Source organism: Limulus polyphemus, unplaced genomic scaffold (assembly GCF_000517525.1).
Source record: "Limulus polyphemus unplaced genomic scaffold, Limulus_polyphemus-2.1.2 Scaffold533, whole genome shotgun sequence".
Lineage (NCBI taxonomy): Eukaryota > Metazoa > Arthropoda > Merostomata > Xiphosura > Limulidae > Limulus > Limulus polyphemus.
The window spans coordinates 195,464-217,351 of NW_013666143.1; the positions used below are offsets into that span (position 1 = coordinate 195,464).

The 21,888-nt window shown below is 33.8% G+C and overlaps 2 protein-coding genes across 8 annotated transcripts in view; one reads left to right on the plus strand and one right to left on the minus strand.

Annotated features, from left to right (window-relative positions):
- Positions 1 to 1,112: 1,112 nt before the first annotated feature.
- LOC111085655 (carbohydrate sulfotransferase 1-like) lies at positions 1,113 to 6,812 on the plus strand. 4 transcript variants are annotated; one of them, XM_022385296.1, is made up of 4 exons: positions 1,113 to 1,449; positions 1,573 to 1,744; positions 3,443 to 3,575; positions 4,207 to 6,812. In XM_022385296.1, exons 3-4 carry the CDS (start codon positions 3,443 to 3,445, stop codon positions 5,670 to 5,672), a joined length of 1,599 nt encoding a protein of 532 aa, XP_022241004.1. In that variant the 5' UTR covers positions 1,113 to 1,449; positions 1,573 to 1,744; the 3' UTR covers positions 5,673 to 6,812. The 4 variants fall into 4 exon arrangements, with proteins under 4 accessions (XP_022241004.1, XP_022241003.1, XP_022241005.1 ...); XM_022385295.1 differs by having other exon boundaries at positions 1,113 to 1,744; XM_022385297.1 differs by lacking the exon at positions 1,573 to 1,744 and having other exon boundaries at positions 1,113 to 1,460.
- A 2,384-nt stretch (positions 6,813 to 9,196) lies between these two features.
- Positions 9,197 to 21,888, minus strand: part of LOC106458923 (ETS homologous factor-like) — a 14,455-nt gene continuing 1,763 nt past the window's right edge. For 2 of the 4 annotated variants that reach the window (XM_013918488.2, XM_022385301.1), the window contains exons 2-8: positions 17,685 to 17,733; positions 17,035 to 17,179; positions 15,121 to 15,387; positions 14,417 to 14,545; positions 13,710 to 13,790; positions 12,859 to 13,054; positions 9,197 to 11,882 (exon numbers count right to left, since the gene is read on the minus strand). In XM_013918488.2, coding sequence (XP_013773942.1) covers positions 11,780 to 11,882; positions 12,859 to 13,054; positions 13,710 to 13,790; positions 14,417 to 14,545; positions 15,121 to 15,387; positions 17,035 to 17,179; positions 17,685 to 17,733 — 970 coding nt within the window. In that variant the 3' untranslated portion in view covers positions 9,197 to 11,779. The remainder of the gene's footprint in view (positions 11,883 to 12,858; positions 13,055 to 13,709; positions 13,791 to 14,416; positions 14,546 to 15,120; positions 15,388 to 17,034; positions 17,180 to 17,684; positions 17,734 to 21,888) is intronic. The other 2 variants (XM_022385299.1, XM_013918489.2) reach the window with 2 other exon arrangements.

Consider the following 21,888-nt stretch of genomic DNA (forward strand, 5'->3'; position numbering starts at 1 on the left):
ACAAGTTGAAAAGGGATAATTATCTGTGTACAAATCACTAGTTAGGTTTCACTTGGATTACTGTGTACAGTTTGGTCTCTTAAACTAAGAATATTGACTTATTGGAAAGTTCAGAGGAGGGTTACTAGGATGGGAGGGCTATCTTATGGGAATAGATTAAAATCTCTCAACCTATTTTCTCTTCAAAAAAGAAGTGTAAAAGGTAATATTATTTACGTTTGCAAGATTATCCGGAGAATCAAGAGGATAAAAGACAGATTTCTTTGTGTTATATTCAGACGATCACAGAACAAGAGTATGCAAAATATGATAAGTTCAACTTGAGACAGATTTATTTTCTAACAAGGTGATTGATTTACGTAATAAGCTGACGCCAGCAGTAGTAGAAACTGGCACTTTACAGAGGTTTAAGTAGGAAATCGATTATTTTCTGAAAAAATGAAGGGTCTTTCTATTTTTAGCGCAAAGATACGAGTGCAGAATAACCCTGAATTTTAGGGTTGTTAGTCCGCAAACTTACCGCTGCCCCCCTAAGTGACGAAAAATAAATGGTGGGTTTTAAGTTTTGCTTTTTTTTTCAGGGGTGGTTGTTCAAGGATAGTCTTCAAGGAAAAAATGGACACAAGTTAATGAGTTTTTGGAGTATGGGATCCACTGGTTTCAGTATTTTGTTGTTGTTGTTTTAACTTACTGGACAGTACAGTCTGGGTCATCTTTCACACGTGTCAGTGAAATATTTTGTTGCATGAAATAAAGTAAAGTTAGATTATGAACTATGAAGAACTAAATATAATTCGTTATTTTGGAATTTGACTTATTAAATGTTGGAAAATGTACAATTAGGCACAAATAAAGTTCAAGTGCTTGTCCTGCCATCTGTTGGTGTAAGATTAATGTATTACACAGAGATAACATGAATTATTTTACATTACACTAACCAACTGTATCAGAATTCCTGCTATTACCTAAAGTCTGATGTTCTGATAGATAAAAAAAATAGAACGTTAAGCTCTGAGAATACATTGTTCTTTAAAGGAGCTCATCTTTTAATGTTATGTTTTTATAGATGATGACGTAGCGTTTTCCAAGTTGTTAAGACTCCATTATTACGCCTTTTTTTCTTTTCGTTTTTCCAAGTTACTTAGGGTACAGAGAAAAAGCCAATACTTGTATTATGTGTTATTTTCAAAATCAAAGACTTGATTTACCACAAATACAGCTGCATTTTATCGGTATCCAACTTTAAGTATGACGAAATACTGAAGAAACAGGTTGTTCAACTTGAACTATGCGCGTAGTTAACTCTCCAAACCAGACGCTGTTGAGGGTGCAAAATCGGCCAAGCTCTCTAAACCAAGCTTGTCTCTTGTCAAACTACGTTTACACAGTACATTTTCGTCGCGGTCCGCTGCTGAATTTGACCCTGTTTCAAAGCAAAAGGTGCTGTAAGTAAGTGTTATGTAAGTCCTTAATAAATCTATTAACGATAGATGTAATAATAATAAATGGAGTGATGTTAATCGTATAATTATCCAAAGAACATTTTTCATTTATTTCACTGTATTCTAATAGTCAGAAGTAGACAGAGCGTAAAGTTTAGTTTAGTGATCTGAAGAGTATTGTTGGGCCTAAAGTGACCACTACTGACAGAATATTCAAGCATTCTAGCCTTGTACAACACGCGACCCACAGCGTCCACTGTCTGAATATACTAAGCTAGAAATCTTATGAAGTTTTGTCTCAGGTATGGAAGACTACTACAAATTATACTGTGAGTTGTATAAGTTTATAGTTGAAATTTGGTCAGAATGTAATGTGTCTCTCGTGTATCTATGTCATATGTATAAGTTTATAGTTGAAATTTGGTCAGAATGTAATGTGTCTCTCGTGTATCTATGTCATATGTATAAGTTTATAGTTGAAATTTGGTCGAAATGTAATGTGTCTCGTTTATATTGACAACTTAACAAGTTCAAATTCAGACTTCTTCCTGCGAACCCCTTTAATTTACTTCACACTGTATTACCCACGGAAATGAAAAAATAATTTTATATAATCTAGATAACTACATAAAAGGAAGAATCGTCGAACGTTGCTTAATCAAAAAGCCTGCCTAATTTCAACACCTCCCAAAACTAAACAATTTCCTGACCTTCTGTGACCTTAGGGTAATTCGAAGTTCCGGGGTCACTGGAAGACACACATATTCCTTTTCAGCATTGTATTCAAATATAGCCGAAAAATCTAACACAAGTAAAATATTCTTTGTTTTTCTGTTTATTGACAAAAGCATAGAACTAATTATTCGATACAAATAGCTACTGCAATTACTATCCAAAATCTGAAACATTAAATTTCAACAGTAAGTTACACCTAACATAAATGCACAACAATCATAATTTTTAAATAACATTAATAATGATGAACTGAACAACATTCATTCTTACATTTACACATCCACTCAAATCGTCACTGCTGGAAACCTTAACATGTTAAAAATGAAGGATCAGGTTTTTTGACGAACAAAGGACCTAAATGTTGCTAATATTGACTGGAAACAAAAGAAAAAAAATTTTAATGTAATCACGTAAACATTCAATATAAAAATAAATCCTAATCAGTTTATACGATGGTTCGAGAGGGTTCAAGAAACAATCAACAATAGAACCTGTTTTTTTATAGTTACGCCCAATATTTACACACAAATACTTCATCAAAAAGAATCATTCGTGAAAAACTACATTAAATGAAGCAAACTATCAGATGACTATAAACAGGCTTCAAAATCTTGTTTCTTCTTTTAGCGTCTTTCTTCTGGGGGTGCACTATACTATAGGATTAACATAATAATATTCCATCCCCACAGGACTTTTCTTAATTGTGTCATGTTATGATATTCTGTTGTGGGTCTATTTACTGATGTCAGATTCAAAAAAGAACACACTGAAAGTCACTTGTAAACTAACATAAAAACTGATTCACACTGATTCCAGTTTTGCGCTGTCCAGATGTCGCTATAGAAACAACAAAAAAGAGTTATATATTAAAGGAGAGTTTTATGTAAGTCATGCAGTGTCTTTATTATAATTGTCTAGAAGAGAAATAAGAGGTGAAAAAATTTGAACTGGATTTTTGTCGTAATATCAACATTTATTTAATTTAAAAAGCAAAATAAGTATGGAACAAGTAATAAAAATACCATCTTAGTAAATGGAACTAGGTTAAACCAATTGTTAGAGCTCGTCCTTTTTAACCTAGAGTCAAAGTTAAAACTATTAAGTTTCAGAAGGTTTTGTTTAACCCATGTATTTATTTTATTCTATAACTGCTATACTCTTGCATTTGAAAAACAACGTTTAGGTAGTCTTCACTAAACTTTTGTAACTAATGCCATGTAAAAAAAGCTCATACTGCAGATTTCTATTTTAAATCTTTTTTTCAGATGTGTTACAGAATGATTAGAACAAAGAAGTTGTTGTTAGTGTTACTTTGTGGACTGGTCACTTTAGTGGTCATCCAGTGGAGCCTGGACAGGTTGTTTTCCGAGGATCGATCCTCGACATTGGATAATAAAGGTAAAAAAAAACGTAGCGCTACTGGACATGACAAGGTCTAGTTCATGAATTAAATATTAGACAGAAATCTGTTTTTGTTTTAAATTTCACTAAAAGCTTTATCGGTTGTACAGCGTATATCTTGTTTATTTTGTCTCAACCTTTTACCAAGTTTACTTGGCATCATCAGGTGAAATACAAGATCTGAGCCTAACAAAAATTCATTTAAAATATGAGAATCATTTGAGTATCTATGATGATAATAATTTTCAAAGCATACGATTCAACAGTTGTATAATTAATAAAGTTATATGGTGTTTCAAGAATGCCTCAAGTTATATAGCAGATATAAGAAATACCGAGGTTTTCGGACGTAAACTTGTGTTTATTTATTAATTTTTGTAAAAAGTTAAGTCATTACAATTTCAAAACTGACTTAATTATCTTTTGTAATGCTAGCCTATTGCTATTTTCAAACCACTTTTTTTTTCAACTGTATATAAACTGTTTTCTTCACATAAATGGCGCCCTGTTTTATATATACACTATGTATTGTGAGAATGTCCAGGAGTAACAGAAATGTTCAATAAAGTTACTAATATAACTCCAGTTTTCAATTTTATTTCATTAAAATTGATTGTTTACTTTGCAGGAAAATTAGAAGAAATAAAAAAATATGTATTTCAACAAAACAGCTATGATTACCCAACAAGTGGTCTGTCTGAACTCTGGCATGCCGAAAACACGAAGAAGAAAAAGAAGATTGGAAAGTTCGTAAATTTTCTGCCTACGAACACAAAAATTTCACCTCCTAATAATCGAACTTTTATCAAACAGAAAACGCTATCGGAGTCAAAGAAGAACATCAAACAAGTTTATAATAATACGAAACAAAATAAGTCCTTTTATCCTCTTACAAGAAAGAAAACTGGCTTCAAAATTTCACCAACTGGGATGACCATAAAAATAGCAGAATCAGAACCAGTAATTAGACACAGCACATCGCGTGATGTACCAAGTAATCAGACACTTTCGATGGTAAAACCCGTCCACAATCAAAAACTTAAAAGAAAAGAATCCATACCTAAAGAATTCACCCCGGATACATTCAAGTCAGCAAGTACACTTTCTTTACCATCTAACAAGAAAACAACATTAGGACTAAACCAAACTTCTATTAATAACAAATTATCTGATAAAAAACATGGGAAAAAAATCCTAATTGCTACGTATTTCCGGTCAGGATCTACCTTCTTGGGTGACATTCTTCAGCAAAACCCAAAGACTTTCTATCATTTTGAGCCTTTGCATTATATGACGTATGGGGAACGCATCTCTAGTGATAAAGAACACGAAGCTTTAGAGCAAATAAAAAAGCTCTTTAACTGTGATTTTTCCAAAAAATATTTAGACTGGGTAATAAAACAAAAAAACCAATTTCTGTTCCGAAGGAACCAGTATCTATGGTCGTCTTGTCGAGTTCGGTCTACTGCCTGTTTCTTTCAGAACTTTGTGGAATCAGTCTGCAAAAGGTCTCGGATTCAAGTGATGAAAGTGACACGACTGTCCATGCAACAAATAAAACATTTTGTTCAAAATAATCCCGACCTACAAGTTCAAGTTGTTTATCTCGTGCGTGATCCTCGTGGGATATTTAACTCTAGAAATACTCTGAATTGGTGTCAGAATTCCAGCTGTTCAAACTATACACAGCTCTGTCGAGAAATGGCTCAAGATGTCCAGGTGTTTGAAGCACTTCATCAGGAGCAACCTCACAAATTCACTCTTATTCGGTACGAAGATCTCGCACTGAACCCCGAGAAAAAAACTAAGAATATTTTCCAGAATTTAGGCCTCTCCTACCTAAAGAGTACGGGGAGGTTTCTGGAATATCATACCCACACAAACAAGATAGAAACAGATGCTTATTCTACTAGAAGAAATTCTTCCAGTACTGCATTTCAGTGGCTTCATCGTCTCAATTCTACACAGATCCAACACATTGAAGAATCTTGTGTTGACGTATTTAATCATCTAGGATACAGCACCATGTATTATCCTCAGAAGCTGAAACTACTGAACGATTCTTCTCCTCTTCAGCAGCTTAGTTTTCACTGAAATAACCTAACCTGAATCACGTGGTTAAAACAGAACAAAGAGAGGCATCTTTCTTCAGTGGTTATTTTTTTAACTACTACTTTCACCTGGTGTCTTCCTTGTCAAAGACTGTATACTTAACCACTCTTTTCTCCTTGTTTAACCACTCCTTTCTTCTAGAGACATCCTCATTACTGATTATTTGTCGTATCAGTTTTTTTTCCCTTTATATCTAATATCTCAGGAATTCATAAGGATAAATTCTGGGCTTTAGAATCAATATCGGTATCCATTCTCAGCCTTAAGGAATCCACCTAAGATTCTCCAGTTTATATTCCTAGCATTAAAGGCCTAAATGCATGTTTCATATGTACAGTTTGTGTGTGTGTTTCACGATTAAAACATGTCTAAAAATAGGTATCTCATATCTGATTTATTTATACATGCATATATACATATACTTGTATAGTTTCTCTTTATTAATATATATCTTCTTCATGTGTGAATATTGGTTAAAAACAAGCAAAAATGTTCAATTTTTTTTCATCAGTGTACTGAAATGAAAGTTTCGCTGTTTAAACCCTTTTTGAATTTATGTAAATTATAAAAAATACGACATTAAAATAAAGAGTTAAAGGAAAGTCATTTACGATAAGTAGATGTATTGTTTCAAGTTACAGTTAGCAGAAGTATTGTCTTAAGTTTCAAATGCGATAGAGATTTACAGTAATTTTTATACAACATTTCAATGTTTTACACGTGTCCCTTAAAGCATATAGAACATTGCAATGTGTTACACATGTTTGTAATTTATGTAAAACGTTTCTGTACGTTGCGTGTGTTTATGTATATCTAGAATATGTCTATGGGTTACACACGTGTGTAAGGTATAATGTAGAATAATTCTGTGTTACACATGTGTAAGGTGTATACAATGTTTTCGTGTTACACATTACGTTAAAGTATATAGATCATTTCAGTTCGATCCATATATTGGTTGTATCGACTATTACATTTTCCATGTGGTTTATATATATAAATATAATTTTTTCTGTTTCATCTAAGAGAAAAAAGACGGTCGAATTTTACATAGTTGGTTAACCATTTCTATAATAGCTTTTGACCACAAATATCTTAATCAAAGAAGCTACTGGTATTTGATTGTTTGTTTTGAATTTCGCGCAAAGCTACACGAGGGCTATCTGCGCTAGCCATCCCTAATTTAGCAGTGTAAGACTAGAAGAAAGGCAGCTAGTCATCACCACCCACCGCCAACTCTTGGGCTACTTTTTTACCAACGAACAGTGGGATTGACCGTCACACATATAACGCCCCCACGGCTGAAAGGGCGAGCATGTTTGGTGTGACGGGGATTCGAATCCGCGACCCGTAGATTGCGAGTCGAGCGCCCTAACCACCTGGCCCTGGCTACTGGTATCAGCAGAAACTAAAATCATTTTGAAACGGATTGCGATAAAATAATGTTATTAATACCAACAGGAAAAACATGAAATGTATTAAAGCATAACGTCATTATTACCGAACCAACGTGTTTAGAGTACGTTGTAGGTTTTCATTTTTAAATTATTGAAAGTTTTAAAAATATAATGATAGAATACAAGTCCATCTTCAATCCCTTAAGATGAAGAAAATGTCTTGAAACTTCTGAAAAATACTGACTCTACTGTAGCCTAGTGTACTCGCCAGTGCTACTTTAATCGCTGCTGTAACCTAGTGTACTTACCAGTGCTGCCTGTAAGCTTCTAATGTAACCTAGTGTACTCACCAGTGCTGCCTGTAAGCTTCTAATGTAATCTAGTGTACTCACCAGTGCTACTTTAATCGCTGCTGTAACCTAGTGTACTCACCAGTGTTGCCTGTAAGCTTCTAATGTAATCTAGTGTACTCACCAGTGCTGCCTGTAAGCCTCTACTGTAACCTAGTGTACTCACCAGTGCTGCCTGTAAGCCTCTACTGTAACCTAGTGTACTCAGCTGTAAGTCGCTACCAAGATATGACATGTACCTTGTGAAAACTATGTTAAATGATAAGTTCGTGTTCTGAGGATTGACGAGTACACACTTTTACATTTGAAGACGATAACTTGAGGCTTTAGACTTAAGTGGGAGAAGTCCTCAAAAAGGTTAAGAAAAAAAGATGAAAATATCAATCTAACGTGTTCATCATGTTCACCTTACATTGGCGACGGTCTTTTGAGATTTTGGCAGATGGCAGATGAATAGAGACAGAACTAACGGATAGTTCCGATTAGAAGTATTTGATACTTTAAAGGCGCTTTATTAACACGTGCTGAAGAACATCTGTTCTCAACAACTGATCCAACTTAGAATTAGATAGAAGTACGTTCATAAAGAATAGAGAAATGTTTGAGCTCGGAAATTTTAATCTTAACTGCATTTTGAAAACAAGTACAAGTTCATTCTAATTTTCTAGTCAATTTTTTCTTCGTAATCCGGAAGAACGAGAGTATTGGAACACTTTTGGTAAAATCTTTTTTCTTTTTTTTTTCTTCACAAAATAAACTTCCTGGAAATAGTTCATTGCTTTCTTGGGAAAAGAGCATTATTTTCAAGATTCTATTGTGTTCAATGCAAGAAAGTAGTGTTAGTTTGTCGTCAGGAAATTATGAACCATTAAATATATTTTTATAATAATCAGTGTCGATCGTTGACTTTATTATATAATCACAAAAAAAAAGATGTTTTACTTGGTTCAGAATATCTTACTCACAGCTGAGTACACATATTATAATGTTGTACATTACCCAGATTGGCTTATTCATACCTATTAATGAATAATGTAATGTTTAGCACGACACAGATTATCTTATTCCACACTTCAACAACTCAGAGTGCCTTAATCACAACTTATTACACGTATGACGATGTTTTGATGACTGATATGATTATAAATTTAAAGATGTTTCACCTAAATCAGACCGACTTTTTCAAAGATGATTACATATTGTTGCTCATTAAATCGGCCATGTGTTTCAGCTACGGTTTAAATTAATTGAAACCTGAAACAGAATGTTCATGGTCTGTCTGATCTGCAGATTTCTCAGGCTGTGATATAGACGAGTCTAGTTTCTAATGGTATATAGAAAGACAAAAGTACAAAACCCAATATCATGACCGATTTCGAAAGAACGTTTTTGCATTTGGAATAATACTTAACCAACTGAAGTAGTCTGAGTTTGAACTAATGAAGACGTTACGTTACAACCAGCTAAAGTAAAGTGAGTTGTTCTGAAGAACTATCTACATTACCTTTAGGCCTCAGCTTGTGAATCAAAAGAGTCTCTTATACGGAAGTCTGAAATTAATGTAGTTAGTTCTTCGGGAAAAGTTTGGTTAAGGCTTTAAAATGTTAGATCGAACTAATGGAGACGTTACTGTACAATTAGCTAAAATAGAGAGAGAGACCGAACTTAGGAAGACATTACTATATAACCAGCATAAGTAAAGTGAACTAAATATGATATATCTTTCTGAAAACCTACATATAATAGGACGTAAACGGAATTTCAAAATGAAAATATGTTTATTTGTTGTAAAAAATATATCGCCATAAAGTAAGATTTGAATCTTACAGAACTATTAGATGTTTTGTTATTGTGAAACTCTCAAACCGATTTCAGGTGGTTGATTATGGGATGGATCTTAATGTGTCGGGCTGCGGAGCAAAAGTTCCAAGAGCAGAGTCGCTCAATGGCGCTCTGCACTTTAAATTGTGGAGAACTTGTACGGAGACAATCAATCTGGCAATTCAGTTTAGAATAACTGCATAAGTAGTGGTTGCTGCTCACTTTCTAGTGTCAGTAGTTCTAAATTAGGAATGATCATGCCTCAACACAGAGGCTTCCCTTGTCTTGGCCTTTTAGCCACGTGCAGTTTGAATATCATTTTAAATGAAGGCCTGTTTTTACATATGTAAAGTTTTCCATATAAAACTAGCACAAAATCGTTTAAGAAACAGCTAAATAATGTTGAATAAACTTTTCCAATTCACAACTGTTTAATAGATTTCATTATGATTTACTGTAAACACATACCTAAATAAAGACTCTGCAGTACAAACATTCTTTAAATATTAATAATGATATCAATGTACAAAGAATTTTCGTAATAACTTACATCTTCTGAATATTTTAACTTTCCAGAGTAAGTCACGAGCTTTTCTTTTTACTCCAACTGATGCAGACAGTAAATTTTCTAATCAACCAACGAACATTAGAATGTATTGTTTAGGTATCTCTGACTGAGTGTTTTCTTAGTGTTCCAAAATAATTCTAACAAACCTTTCTTAAAACTAATAACACCTTAATTGTTTTCTATTTTCGTATGTTGTTAGAGAATTAACATGATTATAGTTGTCTCCAGCCGACGGCGTTCGGTCCAAACTTATACACCAGATGGCTCTTCTGCACAGGAAGAAGAATTTGTCTTTTGTAGTTATATCTGTTTCGTAAATAATTAGCACAAATTAACAACAAACTCGGTCTCTGTAAGGACATCAATGAAAGTTGTTTGGTGCAAATCGTAGTTAAATCAAAACTGAAAAAAATGGTATTTAATAAAAAAATTATTTGTAATAAATATTTGAAAGCAAAACATTAACTGGTATTGTACAAAAACTATTACTCAACTTTCTATGTGCATGTGACCTCCGCGACATGCTAGGGTTTGACTTTGTTACTGTGGTTATTTGTGACTTCAGCAAGTTGTTAGAGTTTCAGTTTGTTTTGACGGTTACTTGTGACTTCAACATCTTGCTAGGGTTTGACTTATTTTACCACGGTCACTAGTGACCTTTGCTATTATGGTTAATTGTGACTCGGAAAACTTACTAGGACTTTGGCTTTGTTGCCATGGTTGCTTGTGACCTGAGAAACTTACAAAGCCTTGATTTTATTGCTACGGTTATATAGAGTCTCCTAAAGAACATTAACAAACACAAGCACTATGATCCTCAAACATTTTTACTACGTATTGTAAGTGTAATCATCTCAAGACCCATTTGCCAGATAACCAAAAACAAACAGAGGAAAGTGCCATTCTGGAAAAACACCCAGTGTGATTTCATCAATTTAAAACATTCAACCACAAAATCAGTACAATATTGAAAAAAAAAGAAGAAATACAGAGAGGAGGAATATCTAATTTGTAAACATTTACTATATTGACAGTAAAGTTAACTGTCATCGTAGTTATAATAAATTTTAACGCGGCAGATATTACAAAAGTTTGTTAAAATCATTCTAGAGAAACGGACCAAACATAATACTGAATGCGCTACCACAGTTCCAACTTCTAACATTCACATAAATTATATTTTCTTGAATATGCTATAGAACTAAACGATGTCTCCTCAGTAACAGACCCTGTAAAACCAATGAAATCAATAGCTGTATCTTCAGAGTGGATATTTATCGGTAACTCAGTGAGAACTTTATTTCACTAAACTGAAACATATTGGTGCACTGGAGGAGGCAGAAGTTTTCGAAAGGTTTATCTCTATTAAACGAAGATGGAAAAAACCGGAATCTTCTTTCAACACTCTTATCATAAACACATTTAGTGTTCAACGTTTCGGCCATAGGCAAAGTTTAACGGTATCTGAGACTGGTACCATTAATTAGTACCTGAAGTAGACCTATTGCCAAAGCATTGTGCAGTAAAGTAATTTATGATAAAGAGTGTTGAAAGAAGTTTTCTGTTTTTCTCATCACATCGAGAAAAGTTTGTCGTTACTATTTTTGGAGAAGCGTACAAAGATGTAGAACAGATGATATATTAAAATAGCCTCACAAATGTATTATCAAATATTCGCATGATCTTAATTAATACACTAAACATAAAATATCAAGTCTTTGAATGTACTCTAAAGTACCATCGAAACTTATTGTGTCAGACTTAAACAATTATTCAACATTCCATAACTCATTTCGAACAGTTTGGAAGAGCATCACATTAACAGTGAAGATGCTTCAGTTGCGAATAGTGACCTGGATGTCACGTTCTTAGTTGTATACATGAGTGTTTTTTCGTTAGACGGACAGGTTATTGTTAAGAGAGAAAACAAAAGCACAACCACCGCAAAGGACTCTAGCGCCATCCAGTGGCTCGAGGACCAAACTTGTAAACAAGTTTCTTAGGAAGACCCTCATTCTTTGGAACCGGCGCCAAAATGCCGACGTTGTAGTAGGTCCTGCATGCATTAAAGAAAGAACAAGTTTGTTAGTATCCCGCCACCAGTATGTAGATGATCTTCCAACAGTGTGAGTTTAAGTTTTAAAAACCTCATAATATAAATATATAGGAACGTAATAAAACTTACCGGAAATCAACAATATGGTATTGATACTTGAACACAGATCAACATCTTTATATCAAAGTAAGGAAAAACAGGTAATTTAATACGTAGAAAGGAGTTTGATGTCTTGTATAAAAACAATTGGAAATCATCTAGCGCAGCAGTTAGACTATAACCGATTCGATACGAAGATACCAGTTACAAACACCCTACTTTAGCCAACGTGAACTATCACAAGTTTAGTATTAATAATAAAATGTTAATTCTTCGATATTTTCAAGTATAAGAATTATAGGTTGAATCAAGATCACATTTGGGAAAAGAGCTAGGTAGTGTTTCATCTTAATATATCATTAAGATGTGTTTACCAAAACTCAACACACCTCATTGCTCTGCTCAGTTTCTCACATGTCATTAAGATATAATTACTAAAACCAGACACACCTCATTGTTCTGTTCAGTTTCTCACATGTCATTAAGATATAATTACTAAAACCAGACACACCTCATTGCTCTACTCAGTTTCTTACATGTCATTAAGATATAACTACTAAAACCAGACACACCTCATTGCTCTACTCAGTTTCTCACATGTCATTAAGATATAATTACTAAAACCAGACACACCTCATTGCTCTGTTCAGTTTCTCACATGTCATTTAGATATAATTACTAAAACCAGACACACTTCATTGTTCTGTTCAGTTTTTCACATGTCATTAAGATATAATTACTAAAACCAGACACACATCGTTGCTCTACTCAGTTTCTCACATGTCATTAAGATATAATTACTAAAACCAGACACACATCGTTGTTCTGTTCAGTTTCTCACATGTAATTAAGATATAATTACTAAAACCAGACACACCTCATTGCTCTGCTCATTTTCTCATATGTCATGTTTGAGTTTCTTTTCCGCTCTCCCCAAAGTTTAGCAACTTTATCAGACTGGACGAACTTGAAAATCCCTTCTTCCCGTCGCTCCCACCGGATATGGCTTGGATTGTAGAGAGGACTGAGTAACAAGTTTCGGATAAACTCCCAAAGTTTACCATAACCTTTACCTGCAGAATAAAATGAATACAATAACATATTAGAGTTGTTAAATTAAGTACAGATGGTATTAGCTAAAGTGAATATTTTAATTTAATGTGAATAACATTTACCCCAGTCTGGTAGTTACGGCGTTCGACTCGCAATCTATGGATCATGGGTTCGAATCCCACCACTAAACATGCTTGCCTTTTCAGATGTGGGAGTATTATAATGTGATGGCTATTTCCACTATTTGACTAGACTAGCCCAAGAGTTGGTGGCGGGTAGTGTTTACTTCTCTCTAGTTTATCCCCCATAAATTAGGGAGGGCAGGCTCTCGAGTAGCTTTGTGTGAAATTCAACAAAACAAACAAATCAGTGACAGTTTTAGTTTAATCTGAACCACGGTTATCCCAGTTTGTTAGGGAGAACAACTGAGCAAGTATAAATGGTGAAAACCTATTCAATCAAACAAAAATATATAAATGTTCTATTGGTGCAGAAACTATAAGTAGTTTTTTGTTTTAGAATCTTTCCTACCTATCTTGTCTGTTTTTGAACCAGTCTTTCCTACCTATCTTGTCTGTTTTCGATCCAGCATCTTTCTTACCTGCCTTGTCTGTTTTTGAACCAATCTTTCTTACCTACCTTATCTGTTTTTGAACCAATGTCTTTCTTACCTACCTTGCCTATTTCTTGATTTACCGTCCTTCTTGGGTGGTCTACCTCTTCTACCAGTTCCAACCTTTTTGGTTACTACAGTAGCTTAAAAAAAAAAAGATAACAATATAATTGTTTTTATAATTCCAATAATGATTATTTAGCAATAAAGATTCTTGATAAGAAAATATTTGTAAGTTACTATTTTTATGTATTATTAGAACGTTATACCTAAGATGAGGCTTATTAGTTACCTAGTTAAAGGGGCAGTGTAACAGGTAAAATATAAATTGGATTGGTGTGTTTCCTATCCATTCAAGTCATGCAACTACAGAGTCTATTACATTAAAAACCCAATCTTCATGACTCCAGCTTTCATCAGAGCACTATATCCTAGCTACCCATAACCCCATGTCAACAAATTATCGGTTTCATTAATATGATCAAGCAGCAATAGAGTGTACATAGCATTGTAAACAATTTTATACTAACATCTAATACCAAACGTGTAAACAAGTTTTACACTAACATCTAATATCATACAACATTATGATTGGTCACTGAAGTTTCGTTGTTTGGTTGAATCCAGTTTTTCAACCTTTAAGTTGATTGTAAGGCACACCCTCACCAAAAACCACATTTAACTTAAAAAACGTTTAGGAAATACCTTTATCAGGTTCTTAGATATATAAATATCATTTAACAACACTCATATATTCTGTAAATCTTACTTGTGCCCGAGCAAGGATTTTGGCCAGGAACTACTTGACTGAAAAAATCTTTCCAACTTTCTGGCCCTTGTTCTGGCCAGGAGGATAGCTGGATCTGTCCTTGTCCTGCTACGGTATTTTTACACTCATCTTGAAGAATAGAACTTAAAATTACATATGGGCATTTCAATAAGCTGAAAATCGTTACGTTTACAATGTTGAGAATTTAATGCTTTACACATGCATGTGATCGTTACGTTTACAATACTGACAATTTAATACTTGACACATGCATATGCCTAAATAACTAAAAACACAATTTCTGTAACACCAAGATCATGTGCATGTCTAATCCGTTAAAAATATTATAATGTAATAAACAAATACAGGTTAACAAAAGACACCTGAAGATAAGATCCTCGTGTATATAAGACGACAGTGATGAAAATAAACTTTGAAGAACATATTTACACAAGACACATGAAGATAAGTTCTTCGTGTAGAATATAGTACAAGACATAGCGATAATGTTGACTTTATTCAATACAAGATGCTTGATGATAAGATTATCATGAATATGAAATGACACAGTGTAAATGTAATGAGAAGACAACGAAAAATGAGCTGAAATCATTTATTTTTTGCTTCAAGGATTGAGTTTATCGCAATTCCTCAAGTTGTAATTATTACATTTCGGATAAACTATTTATTAGAATAACACTTACCATTCTGGTGGTGTCGAATCAAACATTGTAAAGATAGGTACATTTTCCGCCCAAATTCAGGCTCTAGCCGAACAAAATCATGACATTCCATTTTCATCAAATCTCTTCCGCAGATGTCAGTAAACTGTGGAATGTTCAGGTCTATAGCTTCCAGCTTGAGGTCACTAGCCCACCAGTAAATCCACTCCACCACGTCTGAGGAGTTCCAGTCTCGTACCTTTTTGGTTTTAAAAGACATGTCCGGCGTTACGTCCGCAAAATCTATGTCTTAAAAAATATAGATGCCGCTTCAAATTAAGAAAACAAAAACAGATATATATATAAACACGTCGCAGGACTGATGCGCTAAACCATTTAATTAGTAGATTTTTCTTTGGATAAAATACACATACGCATACTAATTTGTAAAAATATATAACATTTATGAATGAAATTAGTTTCAGCTGTAGTAGTTTCAACTTGCAGTGACATAACTCCATGAATATACATACGCCATTAAACAACTTCTGGTTTACAGATAGTAGTAAAAACTATAGAGTTAGACAGTTGTTGTCTTTATATAAAATAGCAGAGAAACTTAAAGATGAAAGACGGGAGTATTTTGAAATGACGTCCTTTCCATCTGTGTTACTCTAGTATATTAATCCACCAGAACAAGTTTTCACACTAAACTAGATAGTTTCCCTATTTTGAAACGACGTCCTTTCCATCTGTGTTACTCTAGTATATTAATCCACCAGGACAAGTTTTCACACTAAACTAGGTAGTTTCCCTATTTTGAAACGACGTCCTTTCCATCTGTGTTACTCTAGTATATTAATCCACCAGGACAAGTTTCACACTAAACTAGGTAGTTTCCCTATTAATTTCTTCAGTAAAGAGACTACTTTAAAGTGAAACAAACGATATTAACAATTCTTTCTTTATTCACTCCTAAGCTAGAGTAACATATAATTTTTAATCTGTTCCTAACTATCACTAATGGTTCTTTTTTTTTCAAGATATAGCACTACAGTGCATTATTATGAGCTGTTGCAAAACTTGTAGTGAAAGGTTTCCTGATACTAAGCGCTTGTCCCCCTCTTTTGTCAGTTTATGGTGATAGTTTCTCTGACATTAAAATTCATTTTGTGGTGACAGGTTATTAAGTCTCGTACTACTCAGCTTGTGATTACAGTTTTTCTGGCATTAAGACTCATATTACTTGGTTTGTGGCAACAGTTCGTTTAACAATAAAACTCATATTGTTAAGCTTGTTCTTGGATTGTGGCAACAGTTCGTTTAACAATAAAACTTATATTGTTTAAGCTTGTTCTTGGATTGTGGCAACAGTTCCTCTGTCAATAAAACTCATACTGCTCTTTTTGTTGTGACAGTTTTTATGATACTCTGGTGAGTGTCATGATGTTCACAGTTCAGCGTTTTTTGTTCCCAGTCAGATTCGTATCCTGTCATATCATTAAACTTCAGCTAAGTTCAAGAAAAAAGGTGCTGTTGAAACAATAAATATAAGATAAGAGTGAACATTGAGACTTATTATCTAAATTAAGCAATCGTAGATAACGGATAACATTGCCTTATAGAGACAGAAGCTGGTTAGTAGTGCCGTGCCTTTCACGTCGATACGAACTCAAAGCTTATAACTGACATTACTTTAGTCACGAATTTTTATTTTAGGAAAAGAACCTGTTAACACGTAATGTGACTAGCATGCGTCACTGAAGATATTTAAGTACGGTTTAGAATAGTATACAAGTTGTAAAGTTAAGAAAATATCCTGTGATACACGTTCCCTGACGAGTGTTGATGGTAAGTATTGTGGATATTCCCTTGGCTAACGCTGGTGGAATTTATTGTGATATATACTCCCTATCGATTAATATATTTACTTAAGAGATATTTACAAACACTTACCACTTAACAACGTTAACTGGCACCTTGATGACGGGATGTTGCTCAAATTCGATGATACAGCTTCATCGAAGACAAAGTCACCAAAATGGTTGAGGATAGTAGCTTCTGTGTCATCGAGACCGAAATGGTGATTGTTAGCAGGATCCTTTCATATAAAATATCATTATATAATTAGAAGTTGTCTTTTCTTCAAAGTGTAGATAAATTTATATACAGGAAAGCTTAAAAATACAAACAGAGATATTTACAAAAACTATTTTGTTATATCTATATATAATATAAGCGTTTACAGAAAACTATTATTTTAATTCTGTAAACCATCACAGCTATAATACATGATTACTGTAGATATTACTAAGATAGTGTAGTTTTACTGTGTTACGCCACATCACACATCAGTGACTGTGGTTCTATAAACAATCACAGCTGCACTACATAGGTACTGTCGATATTTCTAAGGTTTTGACTGTATTACACCACACTTACCACTATATTCTATAAACAATCACAGCTACAGTGATTAACATGGATATTTCTAACAGAGAATGATTGCTGTTTTGTATAAGTACATACTGTGAACGCATTATGTCAGAAGAATTTCTGTATGCACACTTGTCCCTCTGTTTCTATGACATGAAAGAACAGCTTACCTGAAAGGACGTGTGGTGTTGGTTGGTCATACTGTGTAGCCTTTCGTCACTGCAATTAAAAACAAACGGTGAATTATTTACCAAATAGCAAAATACGAGTTTTATAAGATTTGTTTTTACTAGGAAGCAGGTGAAACTGTCAGTTATGAAGTTATATAATATCAGTCACCATGATATTACGTATCTCCAGCAGCCATAGTGATGTTACTTATTAACATGTCTCCATTAGTCACATTGATGTTACCTATCAACATATCTCCATTAGTCACCTTGATGTTACCTAGTAACATATCTCCATTAGTCACCTTGATGTTACCTTTTAACGTATCTCCATTAGTCACCTTGATGTTACCTAGTAACATATCTCCATTAGTCATCTTGATGTTACCTATTAACGTATCTCCATTAGTCACTGTGATGTTACTTAGTAACCTATCTCTAGCAGTCATCTTGATGATACCTAGTAACGTATCTCCATTAGTCACCTTGATTTTACCTTTTAACATATCTCCATTAGTCACCTTGATGTTACCTAGTAACGTATCTCCATTAGTCACCTTGATGTTACCTAGTAACGTATCTCCATTAGTCACCTTGATGTTACCTATTAACGTATCTCCATTAGTCACTGTGATGTTACTTAGTAACCTATCTCTAGCAGTCATCTTGATGATACTTAGTAACGTATCTCCATTATTCACCGTGATGTTACCTAGTAACATCTCTCCAGCAGCCATAGTTATGTTACCTAGTAACATATCTCCATTAGTCACTGTGATGTTACTTAGTAACCTATCTCTAGCAGTCATCTTGATGATACTTAGTAACGTATCTCCATTATTCACCGTGATGTTACCTAGTAACATCTCTCCAGCAGCCATAGTGATGTTACCTAGTAACATATCTCCATTAGCCACCGTGATATTATCTAGTAACATATCCCCACTAGTCACTGTGATGTTATGTAATAACATATCTCCATTAATCACCGTGATGTTACCTAGTAACATATCCCTAAATGTCACGTTGATGCTATGTAATGGAAATAACATACAAGATAACTACAGTCTTCTTGCTCACAAATGTTACAGAATATATTCCCTTCTGTTACATGTGATCCATTTAACGCGCCAGGTAATCATAAAACAACTTGATTCATTTAATACACACATTAATTATGAGTAAATTCATTCATTTAATATCATTAACAGTAAGACAACTTTCTTATAAGTTTAATAGTCAAGCACTTCTTAAACACAACAAAATAACATAACTAAAAATAAAAACATTATATTTAATTTTCAAAACGAAAATCAAATTATAATATCGTAAAATCCACACTACTCTTCCTACGATGTCTCGTCGAGGGATGTTCAACTATATATACATTATTTGCATGCAATTTTCAATGTGATTTCCAGCACATATCGTCATCTTGAACTCGAGTCTAGATCTTTTACTACACAACTGTACTCATCTGCTCCACACTAAATGCCTATTTAAATAAACTTATTTTCTTTCTAGAAAGAGACAACACAGGATTTTAGTAAATCCAAATTGTTTTAAAAATAGACTGCTCTTTTTTCTATAAGCAGTCAGCACAATACTGTAGTCAGTTATATTCTTTACAGAAAATTCTTAGTTAAATAAACTGATGATATTTCGAGAATCAAAACAGAAAATAACGTTGTAATTCATCCTATATTTTTGTTTAAAATTAACTGATCTTATATCTAGAAACAAACAACACCAGACTTCAGTAAGTCATCTTCTCTAAATGATTATGTATAATAAGAAACAAACTACTAAAATAATGTTTTCCTCCCCAACCACCTAGACAAATTATCTGAACACTACCTTCTTCTAAACTTTCAGACAGTTTGAATGACCACTAACTTCCTATCTCAAGCCTTCTAGATAAGAAACTGACCACACTGAGAAACAATAAAACGCACATTAATATATATTACAAGTAAAACTATACTTAAATTAATTTACCCGTGCACACTGAATAATAATATAGCACTCACTGTTAGATACTAAAAGCAAAACTGTGCTTAACTTACCCATCAACGCTGAGTAACTCATTGTCACATACTAAATACAAGCAAAACTGTGCTTAACTTACCCATCAACGCTGAGTAACTCATTGTCACATACTAAATACAAGCAAAACTGTATTCTATAATGTCGATGTTACTTTAGCCACGTTTAGGTTTTATTACAATGTTAAAAGTATTAAAACATACAACAATAATATTAAAAAAATTGTAATCAGTCTAGACTCAGAATACAGGAAGTGTAAAGGCAGTAAAATTCGACGTCAAATATCCGTTCCCAAGAAACTCTTGTTGCGTCATATACACCAATATCTGCCTACATCGAAACACCGCTGATACTGATGTGCTGGGTTTTCAGTCTTTTTCATAAAGCGTGTGTTTCCCAGTGTTATAAATAAAGTTAAACCGCAGAGATGTCAGTCATTAAGCGTTAACACTACCGTTGGTTGTTTACATCATAAAGTAGAGCAGTTGATTATGATTCAGATATATCACACGAGTTAACTGTTACATATTTTCCAGTCGACATTCCGATTCAGATACATGTATATCATATGACTTAATTTTTACATATTCTCCAGTCTCAATTCCAATTAAGATATATGCCACCAAGTGGCACAGCGGTATGTCTGCGGACTTACGAGGCTAGAAACCGGGTTTCGATACCCGTGGTGGGCAGAGCACTGATAGCCCATCGTGTAGCTTTGTGTTTAACTTAAAACAATAACAATTAATATATATTTAATCAAAAACACATTAGATGTGAAAAACAAAGGTACGGCCAAAAAAGAATTGAGTGTAGGAATTAAAGGAATAAAATCAAAATTTGCGACCAACTGGTAGCTACACTTATAGCATTGATAAGAATTTCAACCCAGTTTGTCCTGCAGGTTGTTTTGGCCGCACGACAAACTACCGCGTGTCGTGATCACATGAGTAAACAGTTATGTACTCTCCAATCTAAATTCTGATTAAGATATATCACATCGGTCTGCATTCTGATTCACATGTCTTAACTGTTACATGTTCTACAATCAACATTCCAATTCAGGATCTTGTAGGCTTTATTTACCCAAGTGAGGGATTGGGTATATTAATTGATCAGTATTAAATTGTGTGATAATACCAGATCATTGCTCACTTGGATGTTAATATTAGTCTTAACTGTTACATGTTCTACAATCAACATTCCAATTCAGGATCTTGTAGGCTTTATTTACTAAAGTGAGGGATTGGGTATATTAATTGATCAGTATTAAATTGTGTGATAATACCAGATCATTTTTCACTTGGATGTTAATATTAGATCATTGTTAAACTGGATATTAGTATCGAATTATTGTTAAACTGGAAATTAGTATTGAATCATTGTTAAACTGGACGTTAGTATTGGACCATTGAAGATAGCTTTTATATGCGGAAACATCTGTTAGCTGAGTTCTTGCACAGATCTTAAAATATAACGTTGATAAACGGAAATATCGGCACATGTAGATATGTAGATCTTGAAAGTCGAGTTGTTCAAAACTTGAAAATAGCGTTGATAACTGGACGAATTGTTGGTTGAGATGTTGCAAAGGTTGAGATGTTGCTTTTCTGATATGCGCAGATAGTCCTCGTTTAGCTTTGTGCGAAATTTCTAATCGAAAACGTATACTTTCGTTTCTTAAGCTTAAGAAGTACGACGAATTAGCTAAATAACCAATAGAATATTTATAATTTTTGAGCCATCAGGTAAGTAGAATAAGATAACATCATCGATTTCTGAGTAAAACTGAAACCTGGTAATCGATGAAAATAGTTTTCACACCTTGATGATCATCTTCATGCAATGGTCAGTAACTTCATACGGATACCTTACCGGCATTTCAAAATAATACTATAGGTCAGTAGAATCCCAAAGGTCAGTATGCTTTATACTGATACCTTATTGGTCTTTGAAAACAATATTATAGGTTAGCAGACTTCACACATCCAGTAGTCTTTATACAGATACCTTACCGGCCTTTGAAACTACTCAATAGGTTAGTAGACTCCTAACGGTCAGTAAACTATGCAAATACCTTACCAGCCTTTGAAAATACTCAATAGGTTAGTAGACTCCTAACGGTCAGTAAACTATGCAAATACCTTACCGGCCTTTG

Bases quoted from the DNA above. Each gene is read 5' to 3' on its own strand.
- LOC111085655 (XM_022385295.1), top strand. From the start codon at position 3,443: ATGTGTTACAGAATGATTAGAACAAAGAAGTTGTTGTTAGTGTTACTT. The intron at 3,576-4,206 runs GTAAAAAAAAAC...TTTACTTTGCAG, and splicing joins CTCGACATTGGATAATAAAG to GAAAATTAGAAGAAATAAAA.